The 17,689-nt window shown below is 36.9% G+C and overlaps 2 protein-coding genes across 3 annotated transcripts; one reads left to right on the top strand and one right to left on the bottom strand.

The window, feature by feature from the left end:
* The first annotated feature begins 9,372 nt into the window (after window positions 1-9,372).
* On the top strand, window positions 9,373-10,953 carry LOC126791030 (protein AUXIN-REGULATED GENE INVOLVED IN ORGAN SIZE). Its single transcript, XM_050517424.1, has 2 exons — window positions 9,373-9,730; window positions 10,051-10,953. Exon 2 carries the CDS (start codon window positions 10,404-10,406, stop codon window positions 10,818-10,820), a length of 417 nt encoding a protein of 138 aa, XP_050373381.1. The 5' UTR covers window positions 9,373-9,730; window positions 10,051-10,403; the 3' UTR covers window positions 10,821-10,953.
* Window positions 10,954-12,548: 1,595 nt separating this feature from the next.
* Window positions 12,549-17,016, bottom strand: LOC126790094 (ankyrin repeat protein SKIP35). Of its 2 annotated transcripts, XM_050516332.1 has the most exons (4): window positions 16,903-17,016; window positions 15,709-16,693; window positions 14,902-15,334; window positions 12,549-13,622 (listed from the first exon to the last, which is right to left on the bottom strand). In XM_050516332.1, exons 2-4 carry the CDS (start codon window positions 16,359-16,361, stop codon window positions 12,816-12,818), a joined length of 1,893 nt encoding a protein of 630 aa, XP_050372289.1. In that variant the 5' UTR covers window positions 16,362-16,693; window positions 16,903-17,016; the 3' UTR covers window positions 12,549-12,815. The 2 variants fall into 2 exon arrangements, with proteins under 2 accessions (XP_050372289.1, XP_050372224.1); XM_050516267.1 differs by lacking the exon at window positions 16,903-17,016 and having other exon boundaries at window positions 15,709-16,855.
* Between the last annotated feature and the right edge of the window lie 673 nt (window positions 17,017-17,689).

Raw genomic sequence — 17,689 nt, 5'->3', positions numbered from 1 at the left:
TATCTGATCCCGAGTTTTGAGTTTCCATTAGCTTGCTGGGTTGGAAGTTTGGTGTTATGAACTGAGTTGTTTCAGCTTGGTCTTGGGTAAAAGTTTTCATTTTCTGTTTGGAGCATGAGGAATATACTGTCGGACCTCATCAGGGGGTATCGGCAATAATCAAATATCAGAGAATTTGAGGCAGATCTTTCTACACAACATCATTAAATCATGTATCCATGTTTGTTCGTGTGATATAGGTTTTGGATACGCATAAACCGCTCTTTTTAAAAAGTTGAATAAAAGTGTTGTGAAGTACGTAGGTAATAATAGCCAATGTGACGGCCCTTATGGTGAGTCATTAAGATGTATAAAAGATTTCAAAAACAAGAAGACGTCCTATAAAGGAAAACACTATGAGGCCTCCGTTCTTTTTGGAGCGACCTTGTGAATGGAAAACTAGGTTTTCCCCTAAGCGGCTGCGCTTTCCTTGCGTTGATCATACTATAGCGGCAGGTTGGGATCTTGACAGCAGCTCCAGGTGGTTGACAAGTCTCTCCTTTACCGTTCTGTTGTTTTGCCATGCGGTTGCGTTTTGGCCTTTTGGGCCGCAACGGATCGATGCGATGACCCTAGCTTGGCGAAGCTTCTCTTTTGTGGTGGCAGCGGGGAAGATTTTTTATGTGCTCATATTATTCTATATTTTTATGCATCATATCTTTTGTTTATATGTTTAGTTCTCTAATTTATTATTGATTTATGTTATTTTAGTGTGTTTATAGGTTTGTGTCAAAGAGATAAGAAAAAATGCTAAAATGAGCTAACAAATTTTAAATAACGATTATAAACTTCATTGTCAGAATTTGCATGTGCATAACATCTAACTTTGCCGACCGCCTAAGAGAGTCACTGATCAAATCAGACCATTAGCCTTATACTATTGGAACGATGCGGAAGTTTATTTTATTTTGACACTCTGAGAGGAAATTATGATCGTTTGAGTAACGAGAGGTCAGAGGTTGGACATGCCCGGGTTCATTAGCATTCATGGATAGCTCAAGTTTCATGGCACAAATGCATCAATTTCAACACATCAAGGTCAATGATTCAGATGAAAATGAAAAGAGTAAATGGATTCCTACTTTTACATGAGATGTTTCAAGATTTTCCCGTTTCATATTGTTAATACCTCCTCGCTCGAGGACTTTTCCGGCGAGATTTCCCTCACTTCCGGCCAACCTCCGAGTAAGGCCAAAGGAGAAAACTGCTTCCACCACTGCTACCTCCAAGAACTGGCAGTCGGCGTCCCCCGAAACCACCGCCTACACCGCCCACAGTGGCTAAAAATGGGTTGCTCATGGCGGCTTCCTGCCTTTTCACACAGCTTCCTCCCACATCGAATATGAGGAAGAGCTACACTCTTCCCAAGGCCTAGAAACGGACCCATAAACCTCCAAAAAAGATAATGTCATCTTGAGTCCTTAACCTCCCAAGCTTAAGAACCTAATACTTGCTAACTTAGGTGTCAGAGAGTCATAGGCCGGCACACCAGTGACTTCTGACTTGGTTGCTTTTTACAGGTGATCAAGGCAGATAGAAGACTTGAAGGCCCTTTTCCAGACAGGTAGATCTACATTATCTAACCGTACAACATCTCATACATTTAGTCAAATCTCAACCTAACCACAACACATATCAAGTCAGGAGTCTAAAACCAAGTCTTACAATGAAACATAAGTCAAAGATGAACAATAATCTTCCATATATAAGGAAGCAACGAATTTCATATGGTGGAGGTCTCGAGAGCACAATGTAGACACCTAAGGAGTAGACACCATCCATCAATCTTCACCATACCTTTCTTTTATGTTTTTGTTAGTTATGGTTTGTTAAAACTTTTTTCTAGGGTTAGAATGATGCCCTATCATGATTGTTTATGTAGTTTGATGTTTTTATTGATGAATTTATAGTTTCTTTATGATGAATTCTTAGTTATTATTTGAATTAATGCTTTATGTTTAAGTTCTTGATTGATTACCTTAGGGCTTTGCATCTAGTAATTAGAAGATGAATTTGAGGCGTACCTGCAATATATTCAACTTAGCTTCTTGTGATTAAGAGTTGTGAATTAAATTATTGTTGTACCTAAAGTAATGGTTTGCATGATTCTCTTATTTTCTAGAACATAATAAGTCATTCATGTTAAATTTATGTCATACTTGGATAGACTGCATGCTAGGATATACGACCTCTGTCATACCTGGAGAGTATCGTACATTTGAGGAAAACTATGGTCTAAGTGTTGTATTTGGACTTAGATACGGAAATTTTCATGATAAGGATGATAAGGACTTGAGGAAAACTATGGTCTAAGTAGTTCGAGCATAATAAGGATGAAGCCGGATGGGAGCTTGTTGGTCTGCACACACCTCGGCCTCCAGATCAGGCGGCGCTAGAGATTGTGTTTTGCAGGGCTCGTGGTTGCCTTGGGGAAGTACTCTCGGCGCCAACAATAAAGCTCTGAGATCGTGATTGGAGTCCTCCGGTGGTGGAGCTGGTTCTGACGTGGTGGAGGCAAAGAGAACAAGCCTCACTGGGCCGGTTTTGGATATGGGCCTTCGAGCTCTGATTTTTTTTGTTGATGATGACCCTTTTAAGAGTAATGATATGATTTAGATTTATTCCTAACATATTGCTATGTTTTTATAAGTCGTAGAATAAGGTTCTTTTTTATTTTATTTATGTTTCATTTTAGTGATAGTTCTCAAATAATAGACATATGTTATGTACTAAGTTTGAGTTTTGGCTCGAGATCTCTTGTCTATTGCACGACAACAATATAAGAGTATGTAATGACTATTCAAACATTTGTTTTATAAAAATTCAGTGGGTTCCATTAAAAAAAGTCATTAAGATGTATTTTTCGTTGAACATTAATGGATTTGACTATGTCCCTCAATGATCTGGAAATCATGGAGATTCTAAAATCTTACTCCAAAAGGTGAAGTTTGGTCTTTCTTTTTTGAGTTATTGAAAGAATTTGGACTTGCCATAGAGTATAGCAAAATCACTTTCAAAATGTGTACTTACTTGAAATGACAAGTGTGTTTAACTCAAAATGGTAACGTATGTACCGTGTGATTCATACAATGAAAAAGGTCAAGGAAAAAAAAACAATTTGTTTGCTGAAGCCAAATGGGCCAGATAGGGTGCTGCCAGTGTGATGAGAAGGGAAGTGGGTGGAGCATGAAAGTGCAAGGAATCGGATACTTGAAATTCAAATCAAGGAAAGGGGGTGCATCTAGGCGAGGACAGAATTGAAGGATGGGAATTGGGTAAATTCAGTTAGCCCTGAAGGCGTGTTGAATGGAAAAAGAAAGATTTACGTGATACATGCAGATGCTTGCACTGCAATTGGAATTAAGAGATGCATTGATCTGAAATGAATTTAGAGATGGTGGGTAATAAGAAGATTAGAGCATTCAATGGTCCACATCACATGCCACATGCTCTGATGCCGCTGCATCATAATTTCCTATCTCCCACCCCGGCGGGCCTGTTGTCGGATAAATTGCACTACACCTTCTGCTCCACTTGCCCTCCATTTTCCCACCCTGTTATTTTCTCATTTCAAATCAATTATCATTTATTCCAGAACAAAACACATTCAAAATTAATTATCCATTTTTTTTCAAGTAGATGAGTATACCATCATAGAAGACCGTTCCAGTTCTTATGATTAGAGCTTCGGCTTTTCCAAATTAACGACTAAGATTTAAAATTTAAAATTTAAAATATAGACGTTTATATTGTTTTTTAAGTACGTCGGATACATCTTCACATGATAAGGGTGTCTCCTCCTTTTATCCAACCTGCGAGGTGGCCAATCTCATCCCCTTATGTTCCATTGCTATTCTGATCCAAAGGACCTAAACTTAACTCAAAAGCATTGGCGGAGCCCAAATAGGACAAGTGAGGGCATGTGCCCCCACTAAAATTTGTGAGTTCGCTTTGTTTTGACACAATTGTGTCTCGGTAAACATTAGCGGTAGGGGTGTTAATTGAAAACCGAAAACCGAAAAAAAACCGAACCATAACCGAACCGTAACCGAAAAAAACCGAAGAAAAAAAAAACCGCACCAAACCGCAAAAAAACCGCACCAAACCGAAAGATTTGGTGTGGTTTTGGTTTGGGACGTTTGGAAACCGAAACCGAACCGAAAAACCGAATATATATATATTATAAAGAAATTATATTATTTATAGATATTTTTAATATACATAATTAAATATGTTATCGATCGAGACCCAAACTTTATCAAAATTCGGTGAATTTTTTACCATATATGTATTTATATATGCTGATCACATCCGACGGTCGAAACTTCATAATTTGAATTTTAGATATTGGAACCACAACATGTCTACTAATGTGGTATAACTTGTTTAGTGGTCTTTTTGCAAATGTATGCAGTTGTGAAGCAACTATATCTTATAAATAGAATTTTGCAAATTTGTCCGCATGATGTGTTACGTATAGTGAAATATGGTTATAGTAAAAAAATCACATATTTTCGATAACGGTTGTGTCCCGATCGAGGCGGTCAACCCTTTTTACGCTTATTATCCCCTATGGGTAGCCTTATCCCTGGAACGTAAAATTTTTGAAAATTTTACACGAGCTGCTACATCACATATATGTGAGAGTGTGTGCATGAAAAAATCCACCAAAACTAGTCAAGAAGGAGGGGGTAAGAACAAATTCACTTAATTAGATGAAATTAAGTTAATGTTGACCACATCGATCGAGACCCAAACTTTATCAAAATTCAGTGAATTTTTTACCATATATGTATTTATATATGCTGATCACATCCGACGGTCGAAATTTCATAATTTGAATTTTAGATATTGGAACCACAACATGTCTACTAATGTGGTATAACTTGTTTAGTGGTTTTATTGCAAATGTATGCAGTTGTGAAGCAACTATATCTTATAAATAGAATTTTGCAAATTTTTCCACATGATGCGTTACGTATAGTGAAATATGGTTATGGTAAAAAAATCACATATTTTTGATAACGTTTGTGTCCCGATCGAGGCGGTCAACCCTTTTTACGCTTATTATCACCTATGGGTAGCCTTATCCATGGAACGTAAAATTTTTGAAAATTTTACACTAGCTGCTACATCACATATATGTGAGAGTGTGTGCATGAAAAAATCCACCAAAACTAGTCAAGAAGGAGGGGGTAAGAACAAATTCACTTAATTAGATGAAATTAAGTTAATGTTGACCACATCGATCGAGACCCAAATATTATCAACATTAGATGAATTTTTTACGATATCCTTATTTAAATATGCTGATCACATATGACGGTCAAAATTTAATATTTTGAATTTTAGACATTGGAACCACAACATGCCTACTAATGTGGTATAACTTGTTTAGTGGCTTTTTGCAAATGTATGCATTTGTGAAGCAACTATATATTATAAATAGAATTTTGCAAATATGTCCGCATGATGCGTTACGTATTGTGAAATATGGTTATGGTAAAAAAATCACATATTTTCGATAACGTTTGTGTCCCGATCGAGGCGTTCAACCCTTTATACGCTTATTATCCCCTATGGGTAGCCTTATCCCTGGAACGTAAAATTTTTGAAAATTTTACGCGAGCTGCTACATCACATATATGTGAGAGTGTGTGCATGAAAAAATCCACAAAAACTAGTCAAGAAGGAGGGGGTAAGAACAAATTCACTTAATTAGATGAAATTAAGTTAATGTTGACCACATCGATCGAGACCCAAATATTATCAACATTAGATGAATTTTTTACCATATCCTTATTTAAATATGTTGATCACATCTGACGGTCAAAATTTAATATTTTGAATTTTAGATATTGGAACGACAACATGCCTACTAATGTGGTATAACTTGTTTAGTGGCTTTTTGCAATTGTATGCATTTGTGAAGCAACTATATCTTGTAAATAGAATTTTGCAAATCTGTCCGCATGTTCTTTTTATTTCGTTAAGAATCAAGTAGATAGAAAAGGAAAGAAACTCTGATTTTCTTTACAAAATAACCGAAAGAAAAACCGATATAAACCAGAGAAAAACCAAACCGAACCAAACCGAACACAATTGGTTTTTGAAAAAAAAAGTGAAAAACCAAACCGAACCAAACCGAATAAATAGAACGGTTTGGTGTTCGGTATCACCTATAAACCGAACCATTCAAACCGATTAACACCCCTAATTAGCGGATACATGAATAGAGTTAGGATGGGCTTATGTTTCCTATCAAGTAAAAAAAATATTAGAGTTCATACTAGGAAAAACATAATCATACCAGTAGGCAAACACAGTAGCAATATTAGACAAAATGTAGGCAAACACACTAGCAATTACCATACCAATACAACAATATCAAATTAATTGTGATAAAACCTAAAAGACTAAAATTAGACTACCGTAAATTAATAAGATTATGAATAAAATTTAGTAATAATCATCAAACAAAGCTTAGACTTCATACCAAAAAGAAAAACATATTCAAATTCCCAATTCAGTATTTGAATGCTGACAACCCAAAAACCACTACAGCAATGTTTGATTCATCTCACTCCATGTCTGCCTCTGTCTCAGGGATTCTAAGAAAAAACCCAACAAAATTAGAGACAAACTATAACAAAATCATATAAAATAAGAAAACTCAATTAATAGTTCTCCTCAAATTGAAAATAATCTATTGATTATACTTACAATATGTTTACCAAAAAGAGAAGAAGATTGAGGGAGAAGTAGAATTCATGATGGTGAGAGACTGAGATGGACTTGGAAATTGATAGAGATGACGTACCAGTTAATAGAGAGACTAAGAGACCGAGAGGAGCCGAGAGTTTTAAAACATGGGAAAGCTTTGGTGTTTAATTGTTGATTACCAAAAAAAAATGTATATACCTATGTTTTTTTTTTGCCAAAATTCAAGCCCAACCACTCTTAGCCTTTGGATCCGCCCCTACCCATAAGATTAAGAAGTTTACCCATAAGTTGTATTAACTATGTAATTTTACCCTTGTAATTAGTTATAACAGTCCGACAATATAACTTCTTATGTATTCTACCCGTGATACAATTAAAAGCCAAATTATGAGTATTTCACACCATCTCCTTCAGCATTCTAAGAAAACCAGATTTTGTGCTCCCAAACACATTTGTTTCTCCTGCCACCACCGCTGGAAAGGGTTTGTTGTCTTGCACGTGTCGTTTGATTCAAAGTTGTATTTTCTAGGGGTGGGCATAAAAAACGGAAATCTCAATCCCGTCCCGCTTCATTCTAGTGGGATGGGACGTGAGACGAATAATTTATATCCCGCTTCGTCCCGTCTCGTCCCACATTTAATGAAAACTTAAAAATTCTTATATATTTGTATCAAAATGAAACTAATTTATGTTCTTAATAACTCTAAAATTATATTCACTCAAATAATAATGGTAATTTATAATATTTTGAACATAATATGCATTATTTTTGTTAAAATTTCATTATTAAATGTTACTTTGTTATGAAAAAAATAAAAATATAGGTTTTTATTTAACTTCATAAAAAGGTGGGATTTATCTCTTCCTGTCCCGATCTCGTCATGTCCCAACCGGGATTAATCCCGAGTGAGATGCATTCTTAAAAACCCTCGTCCCGTTCCGATCCCGTCTCGATTCAAAAGAGTGGGACGGGACGTGGGATGAGCTCCGTCCCGTCCCATCCCGTCTCGTACCCACCCCTAGCATTTTCTCTTTAAGAAGGCAAAATTGGATGAGAAGACGCATGAATTAGACTTTAGTTATTGGTATTTTAATTTTATTTATCAAATAAATAACTAAAATACTACAACGAATCTATTATAAGTCAAACTCGCGACCTCACAATTATAAATATAAAACATCTTAGGATAAATCAAATAACACAGGGCTAGTGGTGGGTACTTATATGTTAGACGAATATAATTATATTTATTTTTAAGAAAAAAGAAAAGTAGAAACCAATATGAATAATCAACAGGTCAAATCAATTAAGCACTCAAACACAAAGCAAGTCAAAAATTACTTTGGTTGCTTTTGTTTGTCTGAATTAGAATACGAGTCTGAAAAGGTAAGATGCTGAAGTTGGGCTTTCTTCTAAAGAGATCTGAGACAAAACTTATTCTAGGCACCCTAGATTCAAAACAATTCATTTAATATAATATTTAATAAGGCATTAACACTAATATTAACACTGATAAATTATAATTAACTAAAAAACTTATCATGGTAAAAACATGAATAATAAATTGCTTTATACAAGAATTGAAAACTGGCCAACTGGGAAAGCCTTCTTCAAAAGCCTCCCCGCCACCACCATAGTCTTCACCGCCACCTCAGCCCCAATTTTCAATTTGAAAACCTTCTTGACCCGCTAATATCCCGTTGACTGGCAAGCTTCTCTCTCGGTCTAACTTTTCCAATTAGAGAGACGCACGGTCAACAAAATTATAATACTCTGTCTAATATATACAAATCATACAGTAAGAATTGTAATAGTTAACACGATAGTCATATATATTTTTTAGCTGCCAACAGTTTCTCCGAGAAATGAATAATAAAGATGAATTCAACTCGATAATTGATCATATACTTCTCCATGACCATAATCGTAAATAAGATAACTAAATTGATAATTAACTTCATAGAATTATGGATATCCTCTTATGACTTTTATGACACTACTCTGTAATCTTTTATTTTGGATTTCCTCAAAGTCAAAAAGAACACTTATCACTGATATGACTACACTCTTTTTAGTTAAGACTTGAGCCTTTAATCCTCATCCGGATATTTTTTATGAAAAATTAACCGATTGATGGACTACCTTCTAGTTTTTTTTTTTGATATACCTCGAGGCTCGAGGTGGTTAATTAATCAAAAACATATCTCCGAGAGTCTGAGACATCCTCAAGTTGAAATAAATTCTTTTCAGTGAAAATTTCAAATATTTTTCTAAAATATCGAAAATATATCGGATATATCATAAATATCGGAGAAATATCGCAGATACAAAAAAAAATAAAATATTTATTCTTAAAATATATCATTTTTTGAAGAAACAATATATAAAATGAATATTGGTCCGGTTTGAATTAGCTGCCGTAGAGAGAAGAAGAGTCTTTTTATTTATTTGAGAGAGAGAGAGAGAGAGAGAGAGAGAGAGAGTGTCTAGGGGTGAAGAACCTTGGGGGACACATCCCCCTGATTTTCCAAAACCAGCAACTTGCATGTCAGCAAAGCCCCCACTTGAATATGGAATTCACTGAACCAAACCTCATTTCCCTCCCCCCTTCTCTCTTTGTCTGTACATTTCAACATAATAATAATCATCAAAGGATGGCTGGTAATAATAATACAAAGAATTCATATATTATTTCCTTTCTTCTTCCTTTCCCTGATTCATTTTCTCTCTATCAAAATAAATCTCTAGTTAATTGAACCTGGAAACAACCCGTTTCAGAATTCAAACCTCCTCTCATGAATTTAATCTTCTGCAATCTTTCAATCTGACAAGAAGAGAAACAGCAGTTTTCTGGGAGAGCTTTGTGGCTGAAATGCAAAAGAAGACCACCTCTCTTTCTTGCTGCCTCATTTGGAAATTCTTTTATCACCAAGATCACCCTAATCAGACAACACCACACAATAACAGGTATCAACACTCCTGGCCTCTTATAATACTCTTTTTCTGTTCACAGCTTTATATCATTGCTTTGCTTTTATAACCAGAAAAAAACTGACTCTCATCGATGAAAACGCAACAGTTTGAATTTGTGAATTACATGGTGTCCTCCTTTTCTCTCTATATTTAGGCTTGTTTCAGGCACAAGGCATAAACTTTAGAAATAAATTTTTGCCACACCTGCATTTTAGACTTGATTGCCAGTATGCAGATCGCCGCTAAATAGCATATGCTCTCTGATTCAATGATTTCGCTTTCAATGCTGGTTTTGATTGAAATTTTCTCTGCAGTTGGCTTTTCAGGGACGGCGTATCATGGTTTGTCCATTAAAAACCTGAGGAATCAGTGACGTTTTCTTGTGATTTGGGGTTTGGATCTAGTACGCGTTCAAGTTTGTTCACGTCCTAGAAGCATCAAGGATCAGTCTGATTCATATTTATTAGAAAAGAGAATTTATGGTTCCTTGTTGATTGATTGTATTACTCAGCTTTCGCAAATGGATTACTGATCTCTGCATGTGGAGCATTGCGCATTATTGTCATATCAGATTTGTATAAAACCGGCATCATTTCTGGATTAGAGACTTTTGAGTTTTGGTCTGGAATTTCACTTTTGGGGGGCGGGCTGCCAAGGACTAGTATAAATGAAATTTGAAGTTCCTGAAGCAGACGCGAGACTTTCGAAAGGCTTTATTGATTTGCAAGCTCATTGTTCAAGTTGCCTTAATATGGATGTCAAAGCAAGACCCCAAGGGGACGAAGGACATAATGTAGGTCTAGACCATCAACATTATCATCAGAGATCATCTTTATTGTATCGTCGATCACTATCACACGGTAGGGGTAGCAGCAGAAGACTGATTCCAGCAAGCTACTTTAGCCTCGAGTCCTTGCTCTTGCTTGTATGCCTCACGGCGACTCTGCTGATCCTTCCTTTGATACTTCCACCATTACCTCCCCCGCCTTTCATGTTGCTATTTCTACCCATTGGCATTCTAGCAGTGCTTATGATCTTGGCTTTCATGCCTTCCAATGTGAGGGATTTGACTTATACAGTGTAAGTAAACTAAAATCGTGTTTCCTTGGATGCTGCGCATTTCTTTATTAATGTCTCCTCTTTTGAGTTTTGTTCATCGTACAATTTTGTAATTCTCTTCTCACCAACATGTTCAATACAACCGCATTTTGTACTAATCCAAAGTTCGTAATTAGTTGAGATTTTATTTGCATTTCACATTGGCTCCATCTTGCGAAAACATGACAGTAGATCACAAGAGATCGAGTTGGTAAGAGTGAGCGTAAAACTCCCCCACAGGTATCAGTCCGGCTGATATTTGGTTGAGTATATATCCCAATCTATTATCGGAAAAAAAAACATTTCGAAATGAATATTGACATGAATTCGTCTCGAGATTTCGAAAGTCCTTACATTTTATAGTGGCATATGTGAGGCATGCGTTGATACAAATAATACAATTGTTGTTTCTTATTGTATTATTCATTTTCATGAAAAATGAGCGACCATTATATCAATTTGATGTAAAAAGAGGCGACCTAATACCCATTATCATGTGCAACAAAGACTTCACCTTTTCATCGAGAGCGCCGTAAAATTGGGTGGCTTAGATGCTTCAACTGGCAAGGATTAGGGTGTCAGCCAAGTGTGGCCGGCGGTCGTTCGGCGGAGAGGCGTGGAGTTGCAGTGTCATTCCTAAGGAGAGAGTACGTCGATTGGCTGCCTGGGTTTTTCGAATCCGGGTCGAAACCGCGGTGTGGTTGTGGTTCATGGTGGGTTTACTTCGTGTAGACAAGGACTGGACACGTTTTGGTCAACAGCTGGCGGTAGTGGTAGGGCCACCATCTCAACCTTTCGGTCCGGACCTTGGGTATGACCAGAGGTCCAGAGCCTGGGTCCTCTTTGGGCCTAGGCCTGAGTCATCTTTCTTTTTCTTTTTTTGGTTGTTTTGTTTAGTTTGTCTTGAATTTGTTGGCTTGTTATCTCTCCTCCTTGAGCGACGGTTTTGATAAGGTTGGGGTTGTTGGTCGTGTTGCTGACTGAGTAATGGTCCAGTGTCGTTTTTAGGGAGTAGGGACTATTTTATCAAGATTTAATCAAGTGTTGAAGGTTTTGATACATAGCGCAGGAGGAAGTAAATTTGTCGTCCATCCCATGCCCACCACCAAAGTAAATGCCAAAAATTATTTATAATATTAGAATTATAAGTTTGTTAAGAAAATTGACACTTGATATTTACTTAAAGTGGTGGGTATAGAGCGTGTATAATAAGGGTGTGCGAAAAATTTATTTTCAATATTTGACGAGGTATCAAATATTTCTTAAATAAATATGGAGGAGTTATAGTTGAATCTTCTAGGTTCTTATCCATTACAATCGCTTGCATTTTGATAAGATTGAGTGTTGGGCTTTAATAATGGGCTTCACCTTTTCATCATTTCTAATTACAAGTGGTACCCTATTATTATCATTTACCTAAAAGACATGTATTAACAAATTTCTAAAAAGTTAAAGGGCCTTGATATACAAGAAAAAAGAGGTGTGATATGATTTATTGATTTTATTCATTCACATCTCTGATGATGCTCGGGCATGTCTACTCTAAACACAAGACTTAGCAAGTGATGACTGATGAGTGCCCATCTCAGTATGCTGTTGCAGCATTCCAATTGCTGTTTGAACTTGGGGGCCACTGTCCTTGTAAACCTGCCATCATTCAACCGGTAATCAACATAATGAAATGGATTGAGGCTAGTATGAATGTTATATATAACTGTAGTCGCCTAGTCGGAAATACAAGCCCATGATTTTTCAACTGCTTAGTTGACTGTATCACAAATGATACATCAATACACATTCAGAACCCTAGAATACGTTCATGTAGATGTGCAGTAATCTAAATTGAATATACGGAAAATTAGCAAATGTCAGATTCTCAGCTTTGTCACCTGACCGAGCTAACATGTTATTATTCATTACATATGCCAGATCGTGAGATACAATACAGAAGCAAAAACCAAAATATTGGGAAGAAATCTTGCTACACAATGCTCGGTGGTTGAAGAAAAAACGGAGGAAGATGGTGCTCCAGAAAAGCTAAGAGCTCTTTGCACTGGCTCACCCCTTCTAAGACCCCACCACCAAGCGTTCTCACAGCTTCAATAAGCTGCCCTCTCAGCCTTTGTGACAACAAACAGCCCCCTGCCTTGACACATTCCCTATACAGTGGCAGGTAAGCAATTGTTATCCTCAGTGGGGCTGGAAGATCTCTTAAGCATATAGGAGATCCACCCCACTTTAAAATCCTCATAAAGTTCATGTAATGCTCTTGTTCCTCTTTTCTTCCATCCAAGAAGGCTTCCTCGGACCAATTCTTTCTAAGAAATGCCCTTAGCTCATGAGTTACACCCTCGTCGTCAGACCGAGCAATATTATCGGCAACAGCATAGGTAGCTGCAGGGTCTCCTAAGAAGTCAGAATGGAGAAGAAATGCAACACCATCAAGAGACCCACCACTTCTTTCACCAGCAGCCTTCAGAATTTCAATGCTTAGTGCTGAAAGAACATGATGGGGAACATGAGGAAGGAGATAGGCAGCAACATCAACTTGGCTGCTAGATGTTGCAGCTGTCAGAGCAAGGCATAGCTCCATGTCTCGGCAACCCCTATTCACAAACCACTCAACCACCTGCATACAACCCCTCTCTGCAGCTCTCATCAAAGGGCCCAAGAAGGCTATGGCATTACCCTCTTCAACAAGACATTCCATAGTACCAATCTTGCAGTAGTGAGATGCAAAACCCAAAGCCAGGTCAACGTCCACATCCAAACTGTTCCGTTGTGCAATCTACCAAAACAAACCCAGATACCAAGGAGAGATGAGACAACAGAATGCATTGATGATTGGCCATAAAGCAAACATTCAAACAAGATCTTCTTATCAAAATTTGCCAGGATTTGATACATAGGCAGTTCATAGTACAAAAATACATTTGAACACAATGCTAGCAACAATAAAACAAAGTTTTTGTGGATGAATATTTCGATGGTCCAGATCTACAAATATAAGTAAAAGAAGAAACGGGAGAAAAATAACCAGGAACTGGTTAAATAAAATCAATGAGATGTGAAACCAAACAATAAGGTACAATATTTAAAGTAAAAACAGGTCTACTAGTTATAAAATCAGTACATTCCATTGGTTACAAATAAACTTGAAAAAGATATACAATTCCTATATACTATTCCCCAATCCACTGATCATCAACTAATGAACAGTGCCGAATTGAGCTGAGCCGTTCAGTATAAGTTATCTATACAGTTACATAAATATAATTTGTTCATTCATAAGAGAAAAAAAGAATAATCCTTTGTTTCTGCTTACCCTTTTACATTCTGCTCCTGTCATGTTCTGATAACAGTCAGAGAAAATGTCTAAGAATTCATTATATTACACTAAGAAACCACCTTACTAGGAACGACCTTAGACCAGTATATACTCTGAACTTTATTCCTGATCCAACCAATAACTCCTTTAGTTTTTACTTATCATTCTTTTTTATTCTTTCCATGACATTTTTGATTGGTTGTCTTGTGTTTCCAATAAGTTGTTTAATAGTTGGCATATTGAATCATATATATAATGGGCTGGTTTACATCGATCTTAACCGGATGCTTAAGACTTCTTTTTCTTTTTTCCTTTTTTTTTATAGGTGTTAAGGGAAAGAAGCAGATAAAGTGTCAAGATCATAAAGTTTCACATATACCTTCTATCCTGCAGAAAACAAAAGGAAACACCTAAAATTGCTAATCTAGATTATGCCTTTGAGATTCTGCACTGAACCCTTGCTTACCTACTGTTCTTACATCCAGTTTTAGCTTGTATGGAAATGGCATCCTCGTAAATTAGCATGATAATGCCAACCTTATCTCTAAGGTCCCCCGATGGTGTGCTTATTGTATTTTTTTTTTTTTTGCTACGATGTAGTAATATACTTTACAGCCTTCTGGGTGCAAAACATTAGTATGACAACCATAACATCCAAGTACTAGTGGAAAAAAATAACATCTAAAAGCTTAGCCAACTTAAAAAATATCATGATGTTTGGATGAAATACTAGTATCACCTGCAATAAGATGCGCACAAGCTCTGTACTCCCAAAACGAGAGGCTTCAAGGAAACACTGATTAACATTGTCTGCACCCCCCTCCACCAGTATACCCAGCAGACCTTGAATTGCAGTTGCTGATATCCCAGAAGCCCAGCCAGGATAGAAAGAAGTAGAGAAGAGAGTTAGGGGAAAGCAAGCAGCATCAAAGGCCTCCGTGAAGTCTTTCCCAGATAGCTGGTTACCAGCAATATCTAGAAATATCTTAAATGCAGATAACTGGAGTTGAATTTCAACACCTGAGCTGCTATTAACCCTATCTTTATTACCCTGACAACGAGAATGGAAGCCTATACATTTCAAAGCCCATTCAGTAAATTTTTGAACCTTAGCACCAGCCTCTGCCTTTAAGACCTCATCTCCATTGCATTCCTGTAGACGCTCGTGCAATCTATCAAAACATAAGGCATAAAGAAAAAAAAAACAAGAGAGAAAAATGAAAGGTCACTACAAGGATGAAGAGAAAAAATGTGCATTGCACGCTAAATGATTCAAGGATATAAATAAGCAGAATAAAAAAAGTATACACGGAATACATTTGTAGGCGAAACAGAGGGGGTTTTTTCAACACTTTGGATAACCATTTTGCACAGGGAAGGAAGTTATAACTTTGGTTCCTATAGCATTACAGTAACTATCAGCACACGGTTTCAATAATCTTATTCGCTACAGTTTTTCAGTAAAAGAACCCGCAGGACTTGTAAAAGAGAATAGCTAAACGCGGAATTTTTATTCTTGTAAAATTGCTACACTTAGCGGTCTTACCTTTGGGCCATTAAAGTGACTGTATCTGCAAGACTCATTGTTCGGCTCTGACAGGCAGAGACACATGAAGCAAGAAATGAAGTTCTCAAGGCAGCTCTTGTAAAGTCATATGCACCACTAACAATGATTTTCTTAATTAAGCCAGTTATCCCATAAAGCTCTTGCTGTGTGGTCAAAAACCAAATCGAATCCAGAGTTGTGCAGAGAGCATCATTTAGAGTTTGTGGATCAGCTGACAAGATCAAACTCTCTGCAAGTTCCCAATCATGGGAACTCACAGCACTCTGAAACAAGCGGCCCAATTCAATCCTATCTTGTCTACTGAGCTTTTTCTCTTGCCAAAGTTTCTCTTTCTTATCCGGGTTGGAATCCATCATGGCAACTCGAGCTTTGAGTTTTTTGGTACTGCAATTGCAGGTAGTGGACATTCTAGACTCTTTCCTTACAAGGGATCCTTCTCTTGAAAAAACCACATTACTTCCCTCCGCTTTCTCTGCTGCATAACCTTCAAGTCCAATCCTTGGACCATCAATTTCACTCTCTTCGGCTTCCATATCTTCCATATTGATATATATGGGGCCTTCGGAGTTAGTCTCATCTGACACCAGAATTAAACCACCATTGTCTTCAACAAATACCATCTCCTTTTCCATCGCCACCTTCTATAGACTACGGTGCTACTCCCCTATTTACGTTGTTTTATTCAAAATTTAAGATAATAGAACAAGCGAAAACCCCTCTAATCAAGCTAAACATACCTAGAAATTTCTCTAGATTCTAATTACTGTACCATCAAATACCAACTGGTAATCTTCCTTCTTGAAGCTCAATCTCTCCTCCCTAAAATCCCCGAATTCCTATACAAGTTCAAATCCACCGATCGTAACCATCCAAAATCAAATGTCAGTACCTGGAAAACCCTTGATATCCTCCTCCTAGCGAATCAAAGGGATTCCAGCAACATATCAGGGATCGAGAACCAACCCTACAACATCAGAACCACTCTAATCAACAATTCACAAACAAAGAGGTAAAAAAATCAGCTACCTATAACTTGAACCGAATCTATTAAGGATGAGAGCGAAATAGATGAAAGGAAACAGCGAGGGCATGGAAAATGAGGGCTTAAATAGTAGGATTCATAAGCGGACTGAAATGAAGAGACATGGAATTGAAAATATAGATAGTCGTTACCTCTGATTAATTGTGGTGGAGAAGAAAGCTACTCACAGAAGAGAGCGATACCCTGTGATTTTTATTATTCATTCTTCTTCCCTTTCTTTTTGCTCTTTTTTTTTTGTCCTGAACCAGAATAGGTATTTACATTTTTGGGAAAATTATTGACATTGTCCAATACACGACACGACATATCATTCTTTTATTTTTTATTTATTTCTACTTGATATAATACTAGTCTGTTGCCAGTTATTTGGCCTTTTATTTTGAAATTTTAATAAAAAAGTGTATAAAAGAAGAAAAATAGACCGAGTATTTTCAGTGCGGGTCGTGTATTTTCATATACAGTTTGAACGATATAAGTTAAAATAAATTATTAAAATACACGGTAAGATCTGAATGTAAATTATTTAATAACTAAAATTGCGTCGTGCATACAAAAAAATAGATAATGGGTTGTTATTTTATGAATTTGAAATCAACTCCTAAAAACCTGGTCATTTGAAATCAACTACTTAAAACATAAAATTTATGAGAAATTAAAACAATCTTTAAAACACATTAGACGCTCCACTTCTTGCAGAGCAGAGAAAAACCAAACCGTAGAATTTGCATGGAAGGGCGGCAAGGACTTCGTTTCTCGCCTGCAATGGGTGTTCTCCATTGTCCTTCTCTTCCATGAGGCGGTTGTGGAGAGCTTTGTGGGTTCTGGTGCATAGCTTTTAAAAAGGAGGAATGTTGCTGGCTTACGGAGACAATGGTGTGTCGCGGGCTTGAGTTGGAGGCCAATTAGATTTGCGGCGGT

This window comes from Argentina anserina, chromosome 1 (genome assembly GCF_933775445.1).
Source record: "Argentina anserina chromosome 1, drPotAnse1.1, whole genome shotgun sequence".
Taxonomy (NCBI): domain Eukaryota; kingdom Viridiplantae; phylum Streptophyta; class Magnoliopsida; order Rosales; family Rosaceae; genus Argentina; species Argentina anserina.
This window is presented reverse-complemented; position numbering and strand designations above follow the sequence as displayed.

Coding starts and splice junctions, on each gene's coding strand:
- LOC126791030 (XM_050517424.1), top strand. CDS start 10,404: ATGAAATTTGAAGTTCCTGAAGCAGACGCGAGACTTTCGAAAGGCTTT.
- LOC126790094 (XM_050516332.1), bottom strand. CDS start 16,361: ATGGAAAAGGAGATGGTATTTGTTGAAGACAATGGTGGTTTAATTCTG. Junction 15,335..15,708: donor GTCACTTTAATGGCCCAAAG/GTAAGACCGCTA, acceptor ATGTTTTGATAG/ATTGCACGAGCGTCTACAGG. Junction 13,623..14,901: donor TTGTGCGCATCTTATTGCAG/GTGATACTAGTA, acceptor TTGTTTTGGTAG/ATTGCACAACGGAACAGTTT.